We start from the raw sequence: 17,367 nt of genomic DNA, 5'->3' as shown, positions 1-17,367 counted from the left end.
TAAAAATGATTATAGTATGAATACATTTCAGTTTCTGCAGGTTCTAACTCTGAGATGATAAGCGTGAGGATTTTCCCAGCATTAAAAATGTTGGTTTAATATGTGGTATTTGATTTCCTGACGTCACCTTTCTCTGTCCAGACCGAGTTCATTCTAGTTTCCGTGCTCGGCCTCATGGTGCACATTATCTGAAGACGCTAATGACCCTTCATAATGGAATTATCTGTTAACAATATATAGCAGGGCGGCCAAAGTCGAAGGAGACAATGGGGTGAAGTTCTCTCCAGGCTGCCCTTATATTGCTTTATGGTTCTCTGAGGCTTTTTTCTTCTTTTTACAGAAGGAGAGGATTAAAGGTCAAATTTCACCAAGGATATTCAGTGAGATTCTGGGAAGAAGATGAGCTACACACAAGAAAATGATGCTCGTTCCTGTTTACCACTTGTGTTAAAGATCCTTTCAACACCTAATATAAAAAGAAATAGCACAATAGATCTATTTATTTTTTACTAGGGTTACTGGAACCATTGTTAACTTCTAGGAGCACGTGTTCTTGGAGGGAATGAGCCTGATTTTTATTGGCATCAGAAGGGACACATGTAATCTTAGAGGCAGTAAAAGCCAAGATTAGAAGATAAAATAGTGGATGATACTAAGTCTTTATTGGGTGTGGGTAGTATTGTGACATGAAAGCTGAAGTATCATGTGTAATAAAATGATTCAAGTTCATGTAGTCAGAAACAGATGACCAAAAGAGGGCAGCATTAATTCATATGATTTAAAAGTGGACCATGATGCTGCCGCCCCCTTCCAGTTTGCAGTACTCTGAAATGCTTGTCTGGCTGATCAAGAGTACGAACAATACAGACTGTAGTGGTAGCCCCACAAAAATAGGAAAGCCCAGAGGAGTTGTTTAAGGTAAGTTTTGGTTATATTCAGTTTTGCCAACTGAATATATGACAGGAAAAACACTTAAATAGAAGATGCCAGCAGAATGAGTGTACATCCAATGCCGTGGTCTGGCTTGGTGCTCTCAGCTGTGTTTTTCTCTGGGTCTCACCAGCTGTAACAGCATCTCCATATGGAAAAACTGTGGCTTCCAGTGGAGCTGCTGTTATCTGTGGAGGGACACCTCTTGTCATGCAAACACTGCTGGGACTCTCTGTAGCTCATGAACAGCAACACTTTCAGTTTCTTGTTTCTGTGTTTAGTTTAATTTTCATGGTGATTTATGTGAAGGCTGCAATAAATTAAACAATTCTTGTGAATTCAGTTGAAGTTTCTGTTTCTTTATAGCCCCTTTTCACGAATAAAACACAAAGATTGAGATTTGTATGGCATGGGTTTATGTAGCTTTCTGAAATGAAAACCAGAAGTAAAAGTGAATACAAGAGCATCATTTGTAGTAAATGGTCAGAAGGATATGGGACTTTCCCTGACATCAGTCAGCGATGGTGATAGACTCAAAGGTCCCTTACAAAAAAAATTACCTTTTGGGGGTTCTTCCTGTAAACCCTGTAAGTGTTTACAGGAAGATATCGTAACAAGATCTTTTTCAGCTCAACAAACTGAAAACAGAGTAAAAAAATACTCACCACTCAGCCTGAGAACACAATCATCATGAGTGCTAACAAAGAAGCTGTCTTTGTTTTTGTAATGAAAAGTCAAACCAAAACTAAATCACTGTTTGCAATTTGATGTAGTCATTTCAAATTAAAAGTAACGCTAGTTCCACTACAAACACTGCACATAAACACAATATAGTGAATATTAATTCATATTCTTTTCCACTTCTGCTCCCCGTAGCGTCAGTATAATAAATTTTAAATTTCTTCCTCTTCTCCACATTCCCCCATTATCTGCAAAAAGTGATAACCCGATTCCACTCTCTACATCCTTAAATAAATAATTTAGCAACATTAAAAACATAGTCTACTCACAATGCTCCTTTATGGCGTTCAATTTTCTGCTAAACCCTCCCCTCCGATACTTTTATTTGTCTGTCTGTTAAGAAATCCTTAATCCATCGGAACATTCTACTATTTATATCCATTTCCCTAATATTAATTAGTAGACATTCCCTCCACATTCATATGATATGCTTTTTCTATATATTGAAATAACTGCCACTACACTCTCATTGTTTATTTGTTTACGTTTTTGTTTGGATTTTTTCCTCATTAATAATAACTGAAACATTTAACCAAGACAAATATACAAAAAAACCCTGGAAATCAGGCAGGTGGTAAGCGCGTTTTCACACAACTGTATGTGTATGAACTTTTCATGCAGAGGCTTCACAGGTTCATATATATATGAACAAATGAATGAATACATGCTTTCATCAAAGTTTTCATATGGGTTATGAAGAACAGAGGCTTTTATTGTGAAATACAGACTGTAGCGGTAGTCCCCGCAAAAAAAAAAAAAAAAAATACTGTTTCCGGAATAAGTCCTCTTCGGCGGTTCACCAACTGTCAGCAGGTGGCTAGTCGGCTGGCAAGCCAATAAACAGTTTTGCTGTCTGACATTTAAGCAGCAATTGACTGCATCTATCTGACCGCAGCTTAGTTTTTATGGTGGCGTGTCGTGTCACGTCACGTTAGATAACGTCCAGTGAAAAAGGAGTCCTCCTTGAATGACTGACTTCGCAGTTGCGTGGCTAGCTAGCAAAGAGGAGGGTGGGGACAAAAACTTCAGCCTCGCCCAGTCCGTAGCTTTATACCAGCAGGCAGCTACTCTCTCGGCGGTGTGAGCATCCACACCTCTAAATTCGATACTTATTAAAGGGGAGACTGAAACCCTCGTGTCAAGTAGGCGAAAAGAAGCAACCATGTTCAGGAAAAACTTGAAGAAGGATCCCGAGCTGTTTCAGAACGTGTCGGAGGGACTGCGGCGGCTTTACCGGACCAAACTGTTCCCGCTAGAGGACACGTATCGATTCCACGACTTCCACTCCCCAGCCCTCGAAGATGCCGACTTTGATAACAAGCCCATGGTTCTCCTGGTCGGCCAGTACTCCACCGGGAAGACCACATTTATCCGGCACCTCATGGAGCAGGACTTCCCCGGTATGCGGATTGGCCCGGAGCCGACAACAGACTCTTTCATCGCGGTGATGCACGGGGAACAGGACGGGGTGATACCGGGTAATGCCCTGGTTGTCGATCCCAAGAAGCCCTTCCGCAAGCTCAACGCCTTTGGCAACGCATTTCTCAACAGGTAAAGCCAGTGAGCAGGACTCCACTCTATCAAAGAGGATATGAAAAATTATATGACTCCCACCACTACCTCCACCTCCCAGGGTTATTCATTACTCTGTGAATGAAATGAATGGGGCTGACTCGAATTCTCACTTTAGTGCTGTTGTGTGTTGAGAAACTGTCATAATAACACAGCAGCCCTGATTTTAAATGCACTCCTACATGTTCTTACATGTACGACACGTTTCAAGGTACATTCTCACATTATGCTGTTGCACAATCTTTTAAAATGAGCCGAGACTGTGAGGGTTTTACCTCTTTCATCATCTTAAAAGAATGCTGGTGTTTTGTGTCAATAGATGACAGATGTAGCTTGTATATAAAGCAGAGGGTTGGAAGGTGCTTTCCAACACCTTTTCCCACTAGCCTTTCCCTTTCGCTTTGTATCATATGCTACCAATCAAATGATCTTCTTCGCCACCTGGCAGAGTCACTCTTGGCTGACCATTTTCTCCCAGTGTGGCCTCTTGAACTTAGAAATAGTTGAAGGTTATATTGCTAGGGAGCATGCCGACCTTGTCCTGTCCTCAGCTCATGAAGCCATAACTTTCATGTCCTATGGCATGGTAAACCAACTCCCTCATCCGCTACCTGTGACCTTTTATAGTCCTATCACAAAGGATTAAAGGCGTGGTTATCGATTTTGACTATTGTAACATACTTTTTGGCACTACTAGACTGGCTTATGTGAAGTTGGTCAATTCTAGTCCATGATCCAGATAACGAAGAGATTATGGGGAAACACAGCCACTCCCAAAGCATTATTAATTACTTTTATATTTGTTACTCAGCTCATGTCCTAATCCAACAAAAATGTCCCCCAGCAAACACTCAGATGACTCAGAAGTATTCCCCTTGTGGGTCTTTTACCAGTTAATGCAATTTAATTATGACAAGAATGCAGAAATAATCAAAAACAGCAGAATAAAATTAAATAAATGGCATAGAAAACTGATTCTAGGGTATTCTTTCAAACCCAGAGAGTGCCAAGGGCAGCTCAATCTTTGAGTGTTTCATTGAGTAAATGCTCCTCCCAGCTCAGAGTGCAAGTGAAACTGCACAAGCAATGTGCAGTGAGCCAGAGCCAGTGTGACGTTTCTTAAAACAGTCTCCTAGGTGCTGGGGGGCTTTTGGGGGGGGGCAGAATTTGACATCATATGTCAAACATCTGATTGCTGATTATGTCATTTCCTGTAGAGGATGTAGGTATGCCCCCCTTCTCTGCCTGAGTCGCACCCTGAGTGGGATTAACAAATAATGCACAACTGAAAAACTCTGGGACAGTCATAATACTTGTTCTGTTATTAGTTTCAGGGTATTATGTGGGTGTAGGTAGGGTAGCGCAAACACTCAACTTGACACTTCCCTAGCTGGACTAATTTCCCATTATCTCATGACAGCCCTTCCTTTATTATTGTAGAGTGTTTGGTTTATCTCGCATGAGTGTCAAACCTTTGCCAAGTGTCATCACTCAAACTTGAAAATGTGAAGTAAGAATAGGGGACTCGAAGACTTCATTGGTCACTATGGCTTTATTACTGACTTGAAGGGAAGACAGATAAGATTTGAACAAAAGCTATTGTCCGTTGTAGCATCATTTGCCAAACTGCTGGAAACAGTCCTGCGGTATTGTGGGACTTGTGGTAGTCTTTCACTTCAGTGTGCATCTCTGTCTCAGAAGCATACGCAGACATGAGCGGGCATATGCTGGTTTAGAGCTCACATGATCACACACAACAGGATATGTGGGTAAGACAATAGCAGGTGTATGAACTGTTTAAACAGCTCACGTGGCATTTAGCCAAGAAGTGGCCTGCAAGTTGATGAATTGATTAAAATTTTCCACGAAGAACTGGATGTAGATAAACATTTAGAACCAGGCTGACTTCTGAACCATACTTCTGAGGCCAGTTTTCCATTTTCCTCTCAGGAAGTCAAAGAATTTAGCCTGGTCTTCAGCTAGGTAGGTAATATCAAGGGTCACATTGGTAATTGACTGAATGAGACTGTCAGGGCAGCTTCTCTTAATAGCTCTTAACTATAGTCATTCAAACTTCAGATTAGCCTTTAAATACCAGGCTCTCGGTATAAGCAGTTATTTATGAAGTGAGTAAACAGAAATCAGTCATGTGATCCTCAAATGCAGAGCTTTCTCTTGGGTTTTCTAAGCCCAAAATAGTAGGTAGCTTCCCAATTTTGGTGGTTTTAAAAAAAAAAAAATAGAATTTATTGAATTGTGGTTGACCTTTCATTGTTTGTGCAGTGATACTGTTCTGAGTGTTTCCACAAAAGTTACCCAGTTTCTTTTACACCTAGATGAGCATGCAAATGTTTTAGCTCTTCTTCCCCTTTTATGTTTAATTCAACTGCAGTCAGAGCCCCTCAGTGTATGTCAGTGCTTTCTGTAAATGTTTAGTCAGTAAAATCGGAGTCAGCAGAGCTCAAGTTCCGCACTGGCCCACCCCGGCCCACATTATCCTGCTCCGTCCTGTACTCCTCCAGGGTGCTGACTCTGCACTTTGTTGTGATAGCGGCTGACACACGTACACTCTTATACAGAGGTTAGCATGAAGACCTGTGTAGGTATGTGTGTAGTGAAATGATTGATTCACCCACACGAGGCAAGACTTCACAGGAAGAAGGAAAAGTCACACAGTTGTAACCTGCTGTTTGCATCTCCAGCAGTAATGACAGATACCCCGTTTCCTCTTCTCTCAGGGAAGTTGAGGTTACGACGTGAGGGAAGGTCATAGGTCAGGAGGTCATTAGCTGGAGCCAGATTTGCTATCACAGCATAGGCTTGATGTCTTTTACACTGTGGTGCATTTCCCACTTTCTGAAGATATAGTGAAAAACTGAAGGATCTTTGATATGCTAATGCACCGTCCCCCCTCGTCCCCTTGGGCCCTCCGTTTCAAAGAATTCCAGCTCAAGTTCATTGGAACATTTTTTTTTTTCCTGCTAGCTCTATGTGGAAAAATGTTTGGATAGATGGCTGAAATGGAAAAGCTCAGCCAAAATTCCTATTGGGAATCACATGCCATCAGCTTTAAGAGCGAGAGAGTGAAAAACCTGCACGTTTGTTATCTTTTTGTAGTTTATTATTGTAACATTAATACACAGGGCCTCTATGCAGGAAGCCCTATTCTTATATTTCTTTAAGTTGCTCTTTGTGGATTTTTCCTTTCCCTGCTTTGTTAGGGTTTTATCGTGTGTGTGTGTGTGCGTGCGTTCTCAGCGCGGTCACAGCAGGAATGTAAAAGCACGATTTTTTTTTTCTTTTTTTTCTCCCCCAGTCTTATGACCTGCTGCTTCTGAGCTCATGTTGTGAGTATCAGTTCAGTTTGACTGAAAGGGCAACAGAGTGTGAGAAGTAGTACTCCTGACTGTGTGGTGTCTTAACAATCCCCTTCTTTGTCCTGAGTGGGACAATGGGGGTGTATGCAAAAGCAGTCATCTACTTTCATTCTTATATCTGTCTGTGTTTGAATTTCTTGGCTTCATTTCTGTTTAAGGGCTCACACTCGGCTTTAAAATTTAAACCCCAGTGTCCCAGCTTGATGAGAGTATTGTAAAGTGAATTATGCCGCACTGGGAATGACTAAGGCATATAATTTATGGCTTATCATGTATTGTTCATATGTTTCCCTTATTAAATATTCTTACCTCAGTGCTGACCTAAAAGCATGGCTGTCACGCCGTTTGGAAAATCTGACTGTATAATTATGTAGCCTCACTGTTGTTGAGGGCAAAACATCCAAACTAGAGCTGAAATAATTAATCAGCTTGTTGAACGACAAAAAGAAATTACTGCTTTGATAAGCCATTATTGATAATAAGCAAGTCTTTAAGCAAAAAATGTCACACATCCATTCATTTCATCTTAAAAATATTGAATCAAATGTGTTAAAAGCAGCAGTTGGTAGCAGTCTTTTACAATAACCACACACTTTATAAAGCAAATGATTAGTTGAACATTAAAGGGCAGATGTAGAATAACTGTTAACTTCAGAAATGTACATTTTTAGTTTACCTTAAGGCATCAAGGATTTGTAAAATGAGATTGTAGCTGTCCTCTAAACCCCAGCTTTGTCCTGTTAACAGACTCCTATTTTATATTAGTTTCAGGTTTCTTCCAACAAGAAAGAACATTATTTTATGCTTGAGATATTGTTGCTACAAAGTTCAAGATTAATGTCTGTTTAATAGGACGTCTATGTAAGCATTCTCACCTAACCAGTTTTGTATCCCTCTCTCCTTTTACACCCCTCTGCCTGTTATTCTTGATCCAATCTCTCCCTCTCTCTTTCATAATGCTCTTTCACTTTCTTTTTCTCCCCTCTCTCTGTGCTCTGTGTCTCTCACCCCCTCCTCCCCCTCTCTACCTCCTTGGCAGGTTCATGTGTGCCCAGATGCCTAACCCCGTCCTGGAGAGCATCAGCATCATTGATACTCCTGGAATCCTGTCAGGGGAGAAGCAGAGGATAAGCAGAGGTCTGCCTCACATACATCCAGTTTTCCCACCTTTCACATACGCCTTGTTTCATGTTCTTAAAACTCTACCACACCACACCCACTGCTCAGAACCCAGAAACAAGCGCAATCAGAAAGCATTGCATGTATGCAAAATAAAACCACAGGAAGTGACAACTTCACTTCTGAAAAAGAAATGTTGAAACAACAAACATACCCTCCTTTCCCCAAGCCTGTTTCTGTTTAGCAAATGCACTGCCAATTTACTGCAGCAGTTTGGCTCACTGTGTTGTCAAACCTGTATTTAGCTCCTTTAACACCTCTAGGTCAATGCCTAACCAAACAGGTTACATAAATCTGATGGAGACCTCAACAGCATGACAGTGCCAAGAGGCCACATAGCACTTTTCATTCTTTGTAGCTCTTCAGCGCCTTTAAAGAAATTGTCTGAAAGGGAGAGGAGCTAAAACAGAGCTGAGGCCCAAGACCAAGGCCCGGTATAAGATAAATAAGGACTATTTTAAGCAAAGCTCCAGGAATAAAAAGATATAGTAGGGAATAATTATAATAGATTGCATTTAAATCCCTCTTGTTTTCTAATCAGACCTAAAAAGGTATGAAAAATTGCGTCCTGCATTACCATTCTTCCTATTTTTATTTGCTTTATTACTACTTTTTAAACTTGATTTACCTTTTCTGTTTCCTATGTACTATTTATCACTACAGATCTGAATCATTTCCCTGTACTCTGTGGAAATAGATCAATTTATATTTTTATCTGCATGCTTCAGCAATGCTTCGACCTGCAGGGTCATTTCAGAATTGCCACATACGCACTTTTCTTGTAACTTTTGATGATCTTACAAACAAAACATAGCCTCTTCTTTTTTTCCCCCCCACCTGCTCTGTGTGTTTGAGAGGAAGCACATATATAAGCACAGGTTTTCTGTACAACCCAGAGACAGGAAGTGGAGTAAAATGGCAAACATAGCAGAGTTTCCCAAGACTGCCCTCCCCTTATCCACTACCGCCTGTGTTTGGCAGCTTCTTTACAGGCTCCTCTTTATCGCAGTTGTTTCCTGTGAGGCACTATATGAAGAAATGGGGGGAAAAAAGAAGACTATTAAGCTAAATAAAGAAAAACTGATTATGTAATTAGCCTGTAGAAAGAGAAAGGCCAGAGAAACTGACAAGGCCAGACAAGCGACTGTAGACGTAGAAACGGATGTGCACATCTGAGTATGAATAAAGAGATTTGGCACACGGAAAAGTGACCCTGACTAAAGACACGAGGACGCTAAATCTGATGTTTCATACCTTAAACAGCTGTATACATACAGCACATACTCCTACATTCTTGCTGTCAAAGAGACTGTCCTCCGCATACACACTGTCTTACAGACATTATCCTCTCCTCTGTTTCTGTATAAACATGAATACAATACGGTACTGCAGACATACTGTACTAACTGTGTCATATATAAACACAACTGATTGGATTGTGCTGCTCAACTTTGACGGTCATGTGTGCCTCACCCAGAATAATGGCAGATCTGTTTTGTACCAGGCCTACAGGAAGCTATGATATTATTTCAGGTTTCCACAGATTGCTACGTCTCTAGTTTTTAGCGTAGATCCGCATTGCACAATTTCAAATGTGCAGGCTGTTTACATAACTTCACAATTACAAAAGTTTTCAGGAAAAAAATCAGGAAACGTGAAATTGATTTAAGTATATGGTGCTTTTTTTATTGCATAACACTTGGACTGTGTTTATTTTTGATTAGGTCAGCATGTGTGGTTCAGTGCTTGTTCCTTAGTAAACTATGAAGTGGCAAAAGCTATAGTAAAACTGGAACTAGGTGGTGTGTTTTCCGACAAGCAGTGCTGATGAATTGACAATGATATTTTAATGCTATTTAGCAAAATTAGAGGGGACTTGTTGCCCTTTTTTTCTGTCATGTATGCGCTCCTACATTGGTGGGAGCTCCTGTTAAACATAGCAAAGGACTGAAACAGTCAGCAAGAAGTGCAAGTAAGATTATACAAGACTGTGCAATGAAAAGTAATCCCTGTATGGCAAAATCTCAGGCAGTGTTTTTTTTTTTTTTTTTTTTGTTTTTTTCTGCTCTTGGCTCTTTATATTGCCACAGAGAGGGGATGTTCCTACTGTGGTCACCTCAGACACCAGTCTCCTTCTGTGAACATAAAATCCCCCCCACCTGCTGTACAAACCTTTGCAAGGCAGCCAGTCAGAAGAGGGATGTCTTAAAGAGAGAGAGTAAAAACAGTTTGTTTCAGGCAATGGATGAACTGGGGGCTTGCACCAATGACCTGCATAAATAAACTAAACTGACTCGTGCAAAACTCTACTAGAGTCTAAGAATAAACATCTGGAGCTGGAAGTGAGCATAATAGGTCCACGTAAGCAGATTGTAAATACATTTTTTTAAAAAGGCTGAGCCTGCCACTATTAAGAGATAAAAAATAACACTTAAGGATTATTCTGAAGAAGAGGATGTCACTTTCTGGAAATATGTCCTTGCTGTGAAGTAAATGTGCAGCAAACAGATGTTTAAAGCTGGTTGTTTCTGTTGGCCTTTTGTTTAACAGACCTTGGCATATCGCACAACTTTATGCTAAGTCCTATCTGTTGTTTTATAGCTGCTGTGCTGTGATATGGAATTCTGTTTCTCGAATTCCAAACTAGTCCTTCGACTTTCCCAGAATTCTGAAAGAAAATATGCTCAGGGTTTTTTCCAATCATCTGCTCTCTGTCTAAGAGGCACATGATTTTGAAGCCATGAAGTCATGAGTGCATGGCTCTATCCCTTCATGTCTGTGTGAATAGTACAGACACAGCAGTTGTTAATGCTATGTGTTCTAAGTCAGCCTTGAGCAGCTGCCTCTCCGATTCCCTGACATGTGCGTTTAAAAACAGACTTAAGATGGAATGAACAAATATCCTCATCTGGCTCCCACTGGGATCCTTAACTGCAAGCAGTCCCCCTTTATGCCCCTTTACTTTCACATGTTACAAGCATGAACTAATTTTCCAGTATCCATCTGCTATATTCATCCAGACCTTGTCATTTTACTTTCACTTTTACTCTCTGTGTTCCCTCTTTATTCTCTTTTTATCTCCATGTCTCCCTCTTCGTGTCTCCATCACAGAGTTGCTCTTTTGACCGTATCTCTCCGTTGCTCTTTTGTATACATGTATTTGGACAGGGACAAAAGCCAGCCATGTTGGAATGCATGAGCTGCAGATCTGCCGTCAATTGTGCAGCTGCTGCGATGAGCTTTTAGAGCGACTGTCTCATTGGCTCAGAAAAGAATGCACACACTAATGAAAACCACTGCTCTCTTCGCTCCTACCTCCTCAAGTCCTTGAGGCAAATGAAAACTTAGGGGGGAAAAAGCCAATTTATGCAATCTGACTCTGCCCTGAGTTTCTCAAATAACCAAAGGAAGTGAATAGTACAGTAAGTTTCTGTGCTCAGGCGGCTATAGAAGTGTGTGTAGTGCACATTCTGGTCAAGCTATTCACTTTTTTTTTTAAATTTTTTTTTTTAAAGATGTTGCAGTGTATAGCATTTTCAGTTTAACACCTTATATCAAGTATGTGTCTTCCTGCTTTCTGTTGATCTTTCGTTGCTTGGTTTCTCTAAGGCACGTTGCAGAATCTGCTGTGTCCAGAGGTCATTTTATTCCTGAGGCTAAAACCTCCAAAGAAAAAAGCTTTTAGCCAGTTCCACAGGAGTCACCCACCCTTCAATGTTGCAACACAATTTTCAAAATGTTTTTTTGTTACATTGATGGTTCAATTGTTTGTTTTTAAAGGGTCAGAAGTACTAGGTTATGTCAGACAAAGTAACAGGCTCTGCATTGTCAACCTCCCACGGCCTGCTGCAGGCCAGAAAAAAACATGTCATGCTTCAGATTATCCAGAGGGACTGTGGTTTAAACTTACCTTTATACCACTCTCTCTCTGTCTCAGTAAAGCAGTAAAGCCAGTTAATCAGTAATCAGAGGAAAAAGACCTGCCTCTTGAAATCCCTTATCTAAACATTACCTGGAATATAAATATGTGTAGAGTCCAAAACTAAACTTCTTTAAAGATGCAAGTTATTGGAGTTTCTTTCAGGTCAGATGGCTGCCACACCGTTGCACTTGATGTGCTCAAGTAGAATATGAACAAACATTGGAAGATAATAGTGCACACTGATACCCAGGACAATGTAGCCTGCTATGTGTGTCACTGTGAGCTTATCTAGTCATGACAGTTCTTTATCACTCCCCATATGTTAACAGCATGACACTATAATAATTCGTAATATGGCTGAATTTAACATGTACTGTCTTGTTTTTGTTTTAATGGCAATGCATCATCTGTTTGGGGAAACTTGATTTCAAGCAGCATACACACCTACCTAAGTTTTAATGTTGTTCAGACCTTATTGTAGACAAAAGGTTTAGAGCTGGGAAAACAGTCCAGTTAAGAAACCCAGTAATGCGACATTTAATATATTTAAAGATGTTTCAAAAAGCTTTTCTTTACTCTCTCCAGGGTACGACTTTGCCGCTGTGCTCGAGTGGTTCGCTGAACGCGTGGATCGCATCATCCTCCTGTTTGATGCCCACAAGCTGGATATCTCTGATGAGTTCTCCGAGGTGATCCGCGCACTCAAGAACCATGAGGACAAAATGCGCGTGGTGCTCAACAAGGCAGACCAGATCAGCACCCAGCAGCTGATGAGGGTCTATGGAGCGCTGATGTGGTCTTTGGGTAAAATCATCAACACACCTGAGGTGGGAAGGAGGGAAAAAAAAGCCCTTTTGTTGTTTTTGCTTTTTTTGTTGTTGTTTTTTACAATTCTGTTTTTGACTGAAAATTTGTAACGCTGTGAGAATTATTTCACTCTAGCCTGGTAGTAATCAAGTGTTAGACACATGTGGAGCAAACAAAGGATGTTACTGTTTCAGAGTGAAAGCCAAGCTCCAGGCGAAGGTTGGATAGCTTTTCCAACGTTATCAAGTTCTCACTTTACCAAGGAACTTAAGAAAAAAAAACACCTTAATGAAAGTGAAATGCGGATAAAATACCATCCATGTCAAATCCCATGTCCTAGCTGATATCACGTGACATAAGCACTTGTGATTTTTTCCACCTGAATACTGAGTTAATGTTTGATCCAGAGCCATATTCATAAAGTGATCCCAGGGAAACCTTTGGAGCATGCAGATAATTACTCATTGACTTTGATCTGTAGTTCATATCCTGTTTGAAGGATTAACACTACAGATCAGTCACATTTTTAAAAAAATGTACTCCTGATTGACTCAGTCTTACACTCTTTTCTTGTTTTTATTGTGTTGGACTATATAAATGTTTTACTTCTGTTTATAAATCCATGAGAACAATGTCACATATGTGGCCTGTGAGAGAATTTCTTGCCGTGGGTTTGAGCTGTAAAGTGTAACCTGATGGAGATGAATGGATATTAACTTGGAAAACCTTTATTCTAGGTGGTGCGTGTGTACATTGGGTCATTCTGGGCACAGCCCTTGTTGGTCCCGGACAACAGGAAGTTGTTTGAGGCAGAGGAACAGGACCTTTTTGTGGACATTCAGTCGCTGCCACGCAATGCAGCTCTACGCAAACTTAATGACCTCATCAAGCGAGCACGTCTCGCCAAGGTCAGTATTAAGAAAATTAAACCCTGTGGCCCAATGCAATGATCATTGCACAAAGCACCACATTCTTTTATACCAGTGCTTGAGTAGCACCTATGCTTCCTTTAAAGGATAGGCATGGATACTTGGAGAAACGGCACAGGTTCACCTTTAGAATTGGTATGGATTGGTAGGAAATGCATTTTAAAAAATTCAGTGCTATACACCACCACTAGTTCTGTGGTGTGTGATAATCCACTAGTCACTCACTGATGGATCATAGGAGTGTCTATAGACAAGCTTAGAGTTCAGCCTGCTGCTCTTTTCACATAGAGTGAGCTCAGTGCACATGGCAGTTTACCGGCGTTAGGTGTGCGTCTGCATGAAACCAAGCTCACCACATGTCAACCAGCAGCAGCGGTGACATTACATCTGGGGCACAGGTGACAAATAACACTGTAATAGTATAAACTAAGCTTTGTAGCGTTCACATCATAAACACAACCCGTTGAAAGTACCAGTATACTTTTTTTTTTTTTTTTTTTTTTTTTTTTTTTTTTTTGGCATATTTTTATAAATGGTATATTAAAAAAAAACAAAAAAAACAACCCCAAAAAACCATGAATTATAAATAATAAAAAAAAAAACCACAGAAAAACAGCACTGACCACTTTCGGAAGAAAGCCTGCGATGTCAGAAAACACATTTTATATGCATTTATTTACCCTGGAAATATGCGTCACTGTGTTCTGTCTCGATGTAGTATGTGTTACTGTGTTTTTACACGTTCCAGCCATAGACCCGTCCTATCTTCTTACATTTTGGTGGCATTTTTCATTTAATTGTACATTTTTAAAGAAACCAAAAAGTAAAAAAAAAAAATGTTGAATTTTTTTTTAAATGGATATTTCTGTCACAGATTACCATTCTTAGACTTGGCTGCTGAGTTTAATTTATGTGGTCATATTTTCACTCTCTATTCTTTTTAAGCCCCTGTCTTATGTCATTAATAGGGTGACACCAAAAAACAAACAATCCCCACCCTGCAACTTAGTGTTTCATGTTTAAAGTCACCACAAGCAGATGTCAGCCCAGTGATATGTTTGAACATATGTCAGTTTTAAAACGACTAATACAAATTATAGCACAGGGTTTATCTATTTCTGCTTTTAGTCAATATGTATATATCTGAAATTTAAAAATACACTGCAGACATCCATTTTAAATCTAGTTCCCTTCATTTGGCCTTCTGCCTGATTGAAAAGTCCAAAATTCAGATGTTGTAGCTCTGAAATGTTTAATGCAGAAGTCCAGAGGGTGCTAAGAATTTCTGCTTTTTCTCTTATGCATTCAGGTGCAAGCTTACATTATCAGCTCTCTGAAAAAGGAGATGCCGAGTGTGTTTGGAAAGGACTCCAAAAAGAAGGAGTTGATTGCCAACCTGGGGGAAATCTACCACAAGATAGAGAAGGAGCACCAGATCTCACCCGGAGACTTCCCCAAACTTGATAAAATGCAGGTAAGATTTAAAAAGGGAAAAAAGAAAGAACTGAAGCACTTCCCTGACAAAACTGAAGTGCTGTCTTGAGTTACAGATCTGATGAAAACACAACTCTATTTTTGGAGTGTTGTATAAAGTGTTAGAAACAGGCTGTTCAGAGTAGAATGACCTTCCAACCTTTTACTCTTCACATCTTTGCCCTTCTTTCCTGCTCTTGCCCTCCAGGATGGGCCAGGACGGCGATGAGATTTATTTTTCCTGGTTTGTCAGGAAATCCTGCTTCTTGTATGTTGCTCCCATTGGTAGCCATTGAAGACTGATCTATTTCTATCACCAATTCCTGTTTTCTCTCAACCACCTTCATTCCCTCAGGAGCTGCTAAACGGTCAGGACTTCACCAAGTTTGCTTCACTCAAACCCAAACTGCTGGAGGCGGTGGAGGACATGCTCGCCAATGACATCGCACGTCTCATGGCAATGGTCCGCCAGGAAGAGGCCTCCATGCCCAGCCAGACCGTCAAGGGTGGAGCTTTTGAGGGAACCATGAGTGGTCCCTTTGGCCACGGTTACGGTGAGGGTGCCAGCGAAGGCATTGACGAGCTGGAGTGGGTGGTGGGTCGCGACAAGCCCACGTACGATGAGATCTTTTACACCCTCTCTCCCATCAACGGCAAAGTGTCCGGCGCTGCCGCCAAGAAGGAGTTGGTGAAGTCCAAGCTGCCCAACACAGTCCTGGGAAAGATCTGGAAGCTGGCAGATGTGGATAAAGATGGCTTCCTCGACGACGAGGAGTTTGCCCTGGCCAACCACCTGATCAAGGTAAAGCTGGAGGGCCACGAGCTGCCTCCCACGCTGCCAGACCACCTGGTGCCCCCGTCTAAACGTGGGACGGTGGAGGCCTAGATGCACCCTGCAGATCATTGATGTCAACACGGGGCTCTCCAGGCAGTGTCTAACTTCAAGAAAGAACGGCAGCACCTGGGGTATTTTTCACCAGAGAGAGACTGGAGGGTATCTGGGGGTTGGGTGGGAGGGAGGGTGGGTCCATCTTTGTGAATCTGGGGATAATGTTTAGTGTGTGTGAAATAAACGGTGGGAGAGGGGTTTTATTTGCAGACCGATAGAAGGACAATTACCAAACTGATGGGTAGCTGGAGGTCACACGATGAGGTGGAACATGGATTTATGCATCCTGTGTAAAAGATGTCTTACAAATATACACTTCATATTGTTATATGTTGATCCAAAGAAATCTAGTTTTTTTTTTTCCAAATGGGAAAGAGAAAGGAAATTAATCAAAACAGCGGTTAGATGTGCTTTATCTCTATTTTTGTATTTCCTCACTGTTAACTTTGACTCTTTCCAGAAGCTTCCTTTTTTATTATTTTGCCGGATAAATAAAAAGGAATGCTTGTACCATTCAAAAGGTTAAGTGGATTTGTATTTAATATTGCTATATCACATTTAACAGTGGTTTGTCAGAAGAAAGCTACTTATTAAAATGGGGGAAACACATTTAAATAAATATGCTAAATAAATCTTAACTGATTCATAGTTTGGTGCTTTAAATTTGTAGTGGTTTTCTGTTACCAAAGGTTATGTCAAGGACTGTGTCACCCAGAGGTCATCCAAAGGTCATCCAGAGACTATTTAATGTATTAATTTAAATTGGTTTAGTGTGCTTTTCTGCCCTCTGTAGGCTAGACAGAGTCAAAGCAGGGGGCTGGGAGGACATATAAGGTAATTTAGCCATGAAAGTGGCTTCTGCCTGCACGTTTTCAAGGACAAATTGAAAATGGTGGCGAAGGCAGACATGCTTGCGTTCTCTGGAGCTCTTACACGACACGTGGAGACAATTTACAAAAACTCAGTCCGGGCTCAGAGACGAGCACAAATTGTAAACAGAAAGACAGGAAACACTCTCCAGTGAGCCTGGAAATAATATACACTTTTATTCGCCTTATAAATCTGTGCGACTATATAACCTGAGCAGGCCTAATGTAGATGTCAGATGTCAAAACAAGCAACTGAAGTATAAATAATACTCGTCAGGCCTGTATGTATCGGCTGTTTTCTCAGTGTTTGTAAAGGGAAATGCAGAAAGATGACTTATGCAATTCCAAGAGTTGCACAAACACATCCTCATACACTGCACGTCTCATCATGTTTGTTTGCATATTTTCCAAATGGCAGATTCATCGTCTCATCTGATCATTTTATGTAACTGAATATCAGTTGAGAGAATCAGTTTACCTCCTAAAACACGCCATTACACTCACGGTCATGTGTTTCCATCTTATCTTAAAATTACTCTGAAACGCTGCACAGTGACTCAGTAAGTTATCAGCCAGCATAAGATACATGATATTTCTCCTCTGGTCCAGAGGCGCTCTCTTGTGTCTTCCTGAGTTATTACAAGTGCTGTTTCAACCAGTTGTAAGCAATTCTACTTTC

General features: G+C 40.8%; 1 protein-coding gene across 1 annotated transcript; it reads left to right on the top strand.

Moving 5' to 3' along the window:
- Nucleotides 1-2,432: 2,432 nt before the first annotated feature.
- Nucleotides 2,433-16,457, top strand: ehd1a (EH-domain containing 1a). Its single transcript, XM_026143294.1, has 6 exons — nt 2,433-3,222; nt 7,660-7,757; nt 12,307-12,548; nt 13,266-13,436; nt 14,767-14,931; nt 15,286-16,457. The coding sequence occupies exons 1-6, from the start codon at nt 2,834-2,836 to the stop codon at nt 15,814-15,816; spliced, it is 1,596 nt and encodes a 531-aa protein (XP_025999079.1). The 5' UTR covers nt 2,433-2,833; the 3' UTR covers nt 15,817-16,457.
- Nucleotides 16,458-17,367: the final 910 nt, after the last annotated feature.

The sequence above is a fragment of the Astatotilapia calliptera genome, chromosome 2, assembly GCF_900246225.1.
Source record: "Astatotilapia calliptera chromosome 2, fAstCal1.2, whole genome shotgun sequence".
In the NCBI taxonomy this organism is placed as follows: domain Eukaryota; kingdom Metazoa; phylum Chordata; class Actinopteri; order Cichliformes; family Cichlidae; genus Astatotilapia; species Astatotilapia calliptera.
Note: the sequence above shows the minus strand (reverse complement) of the source record. Positions and strands in the feature narration are given on the sequence as shown.

Bases quoted from the DNA above. Each gene is read 5' to 3' on its own strand.
- ehd1a (XM_026143294.1), top strand. From the start codon at position 2,834: ATGTTCAGGAAAAACTTGAAGAAGGATCCCGAGCTGTTTCAGAACGTG. The intron at 7,758-12,306 runs GTCTGCCTCACA...TACTCTCTCCAG, and splicing joins GAAGCAGAGGATAAGCAGAG to GGTACGACTTTGCCGCTGTG. The intron at 12,549-13,265 runs GTGGGAAGGAGG...CCTTTATTCTAG, and splicing joins AAATCATCAACACACCTGAG to GTGGTGCGTGTGTACATTGG.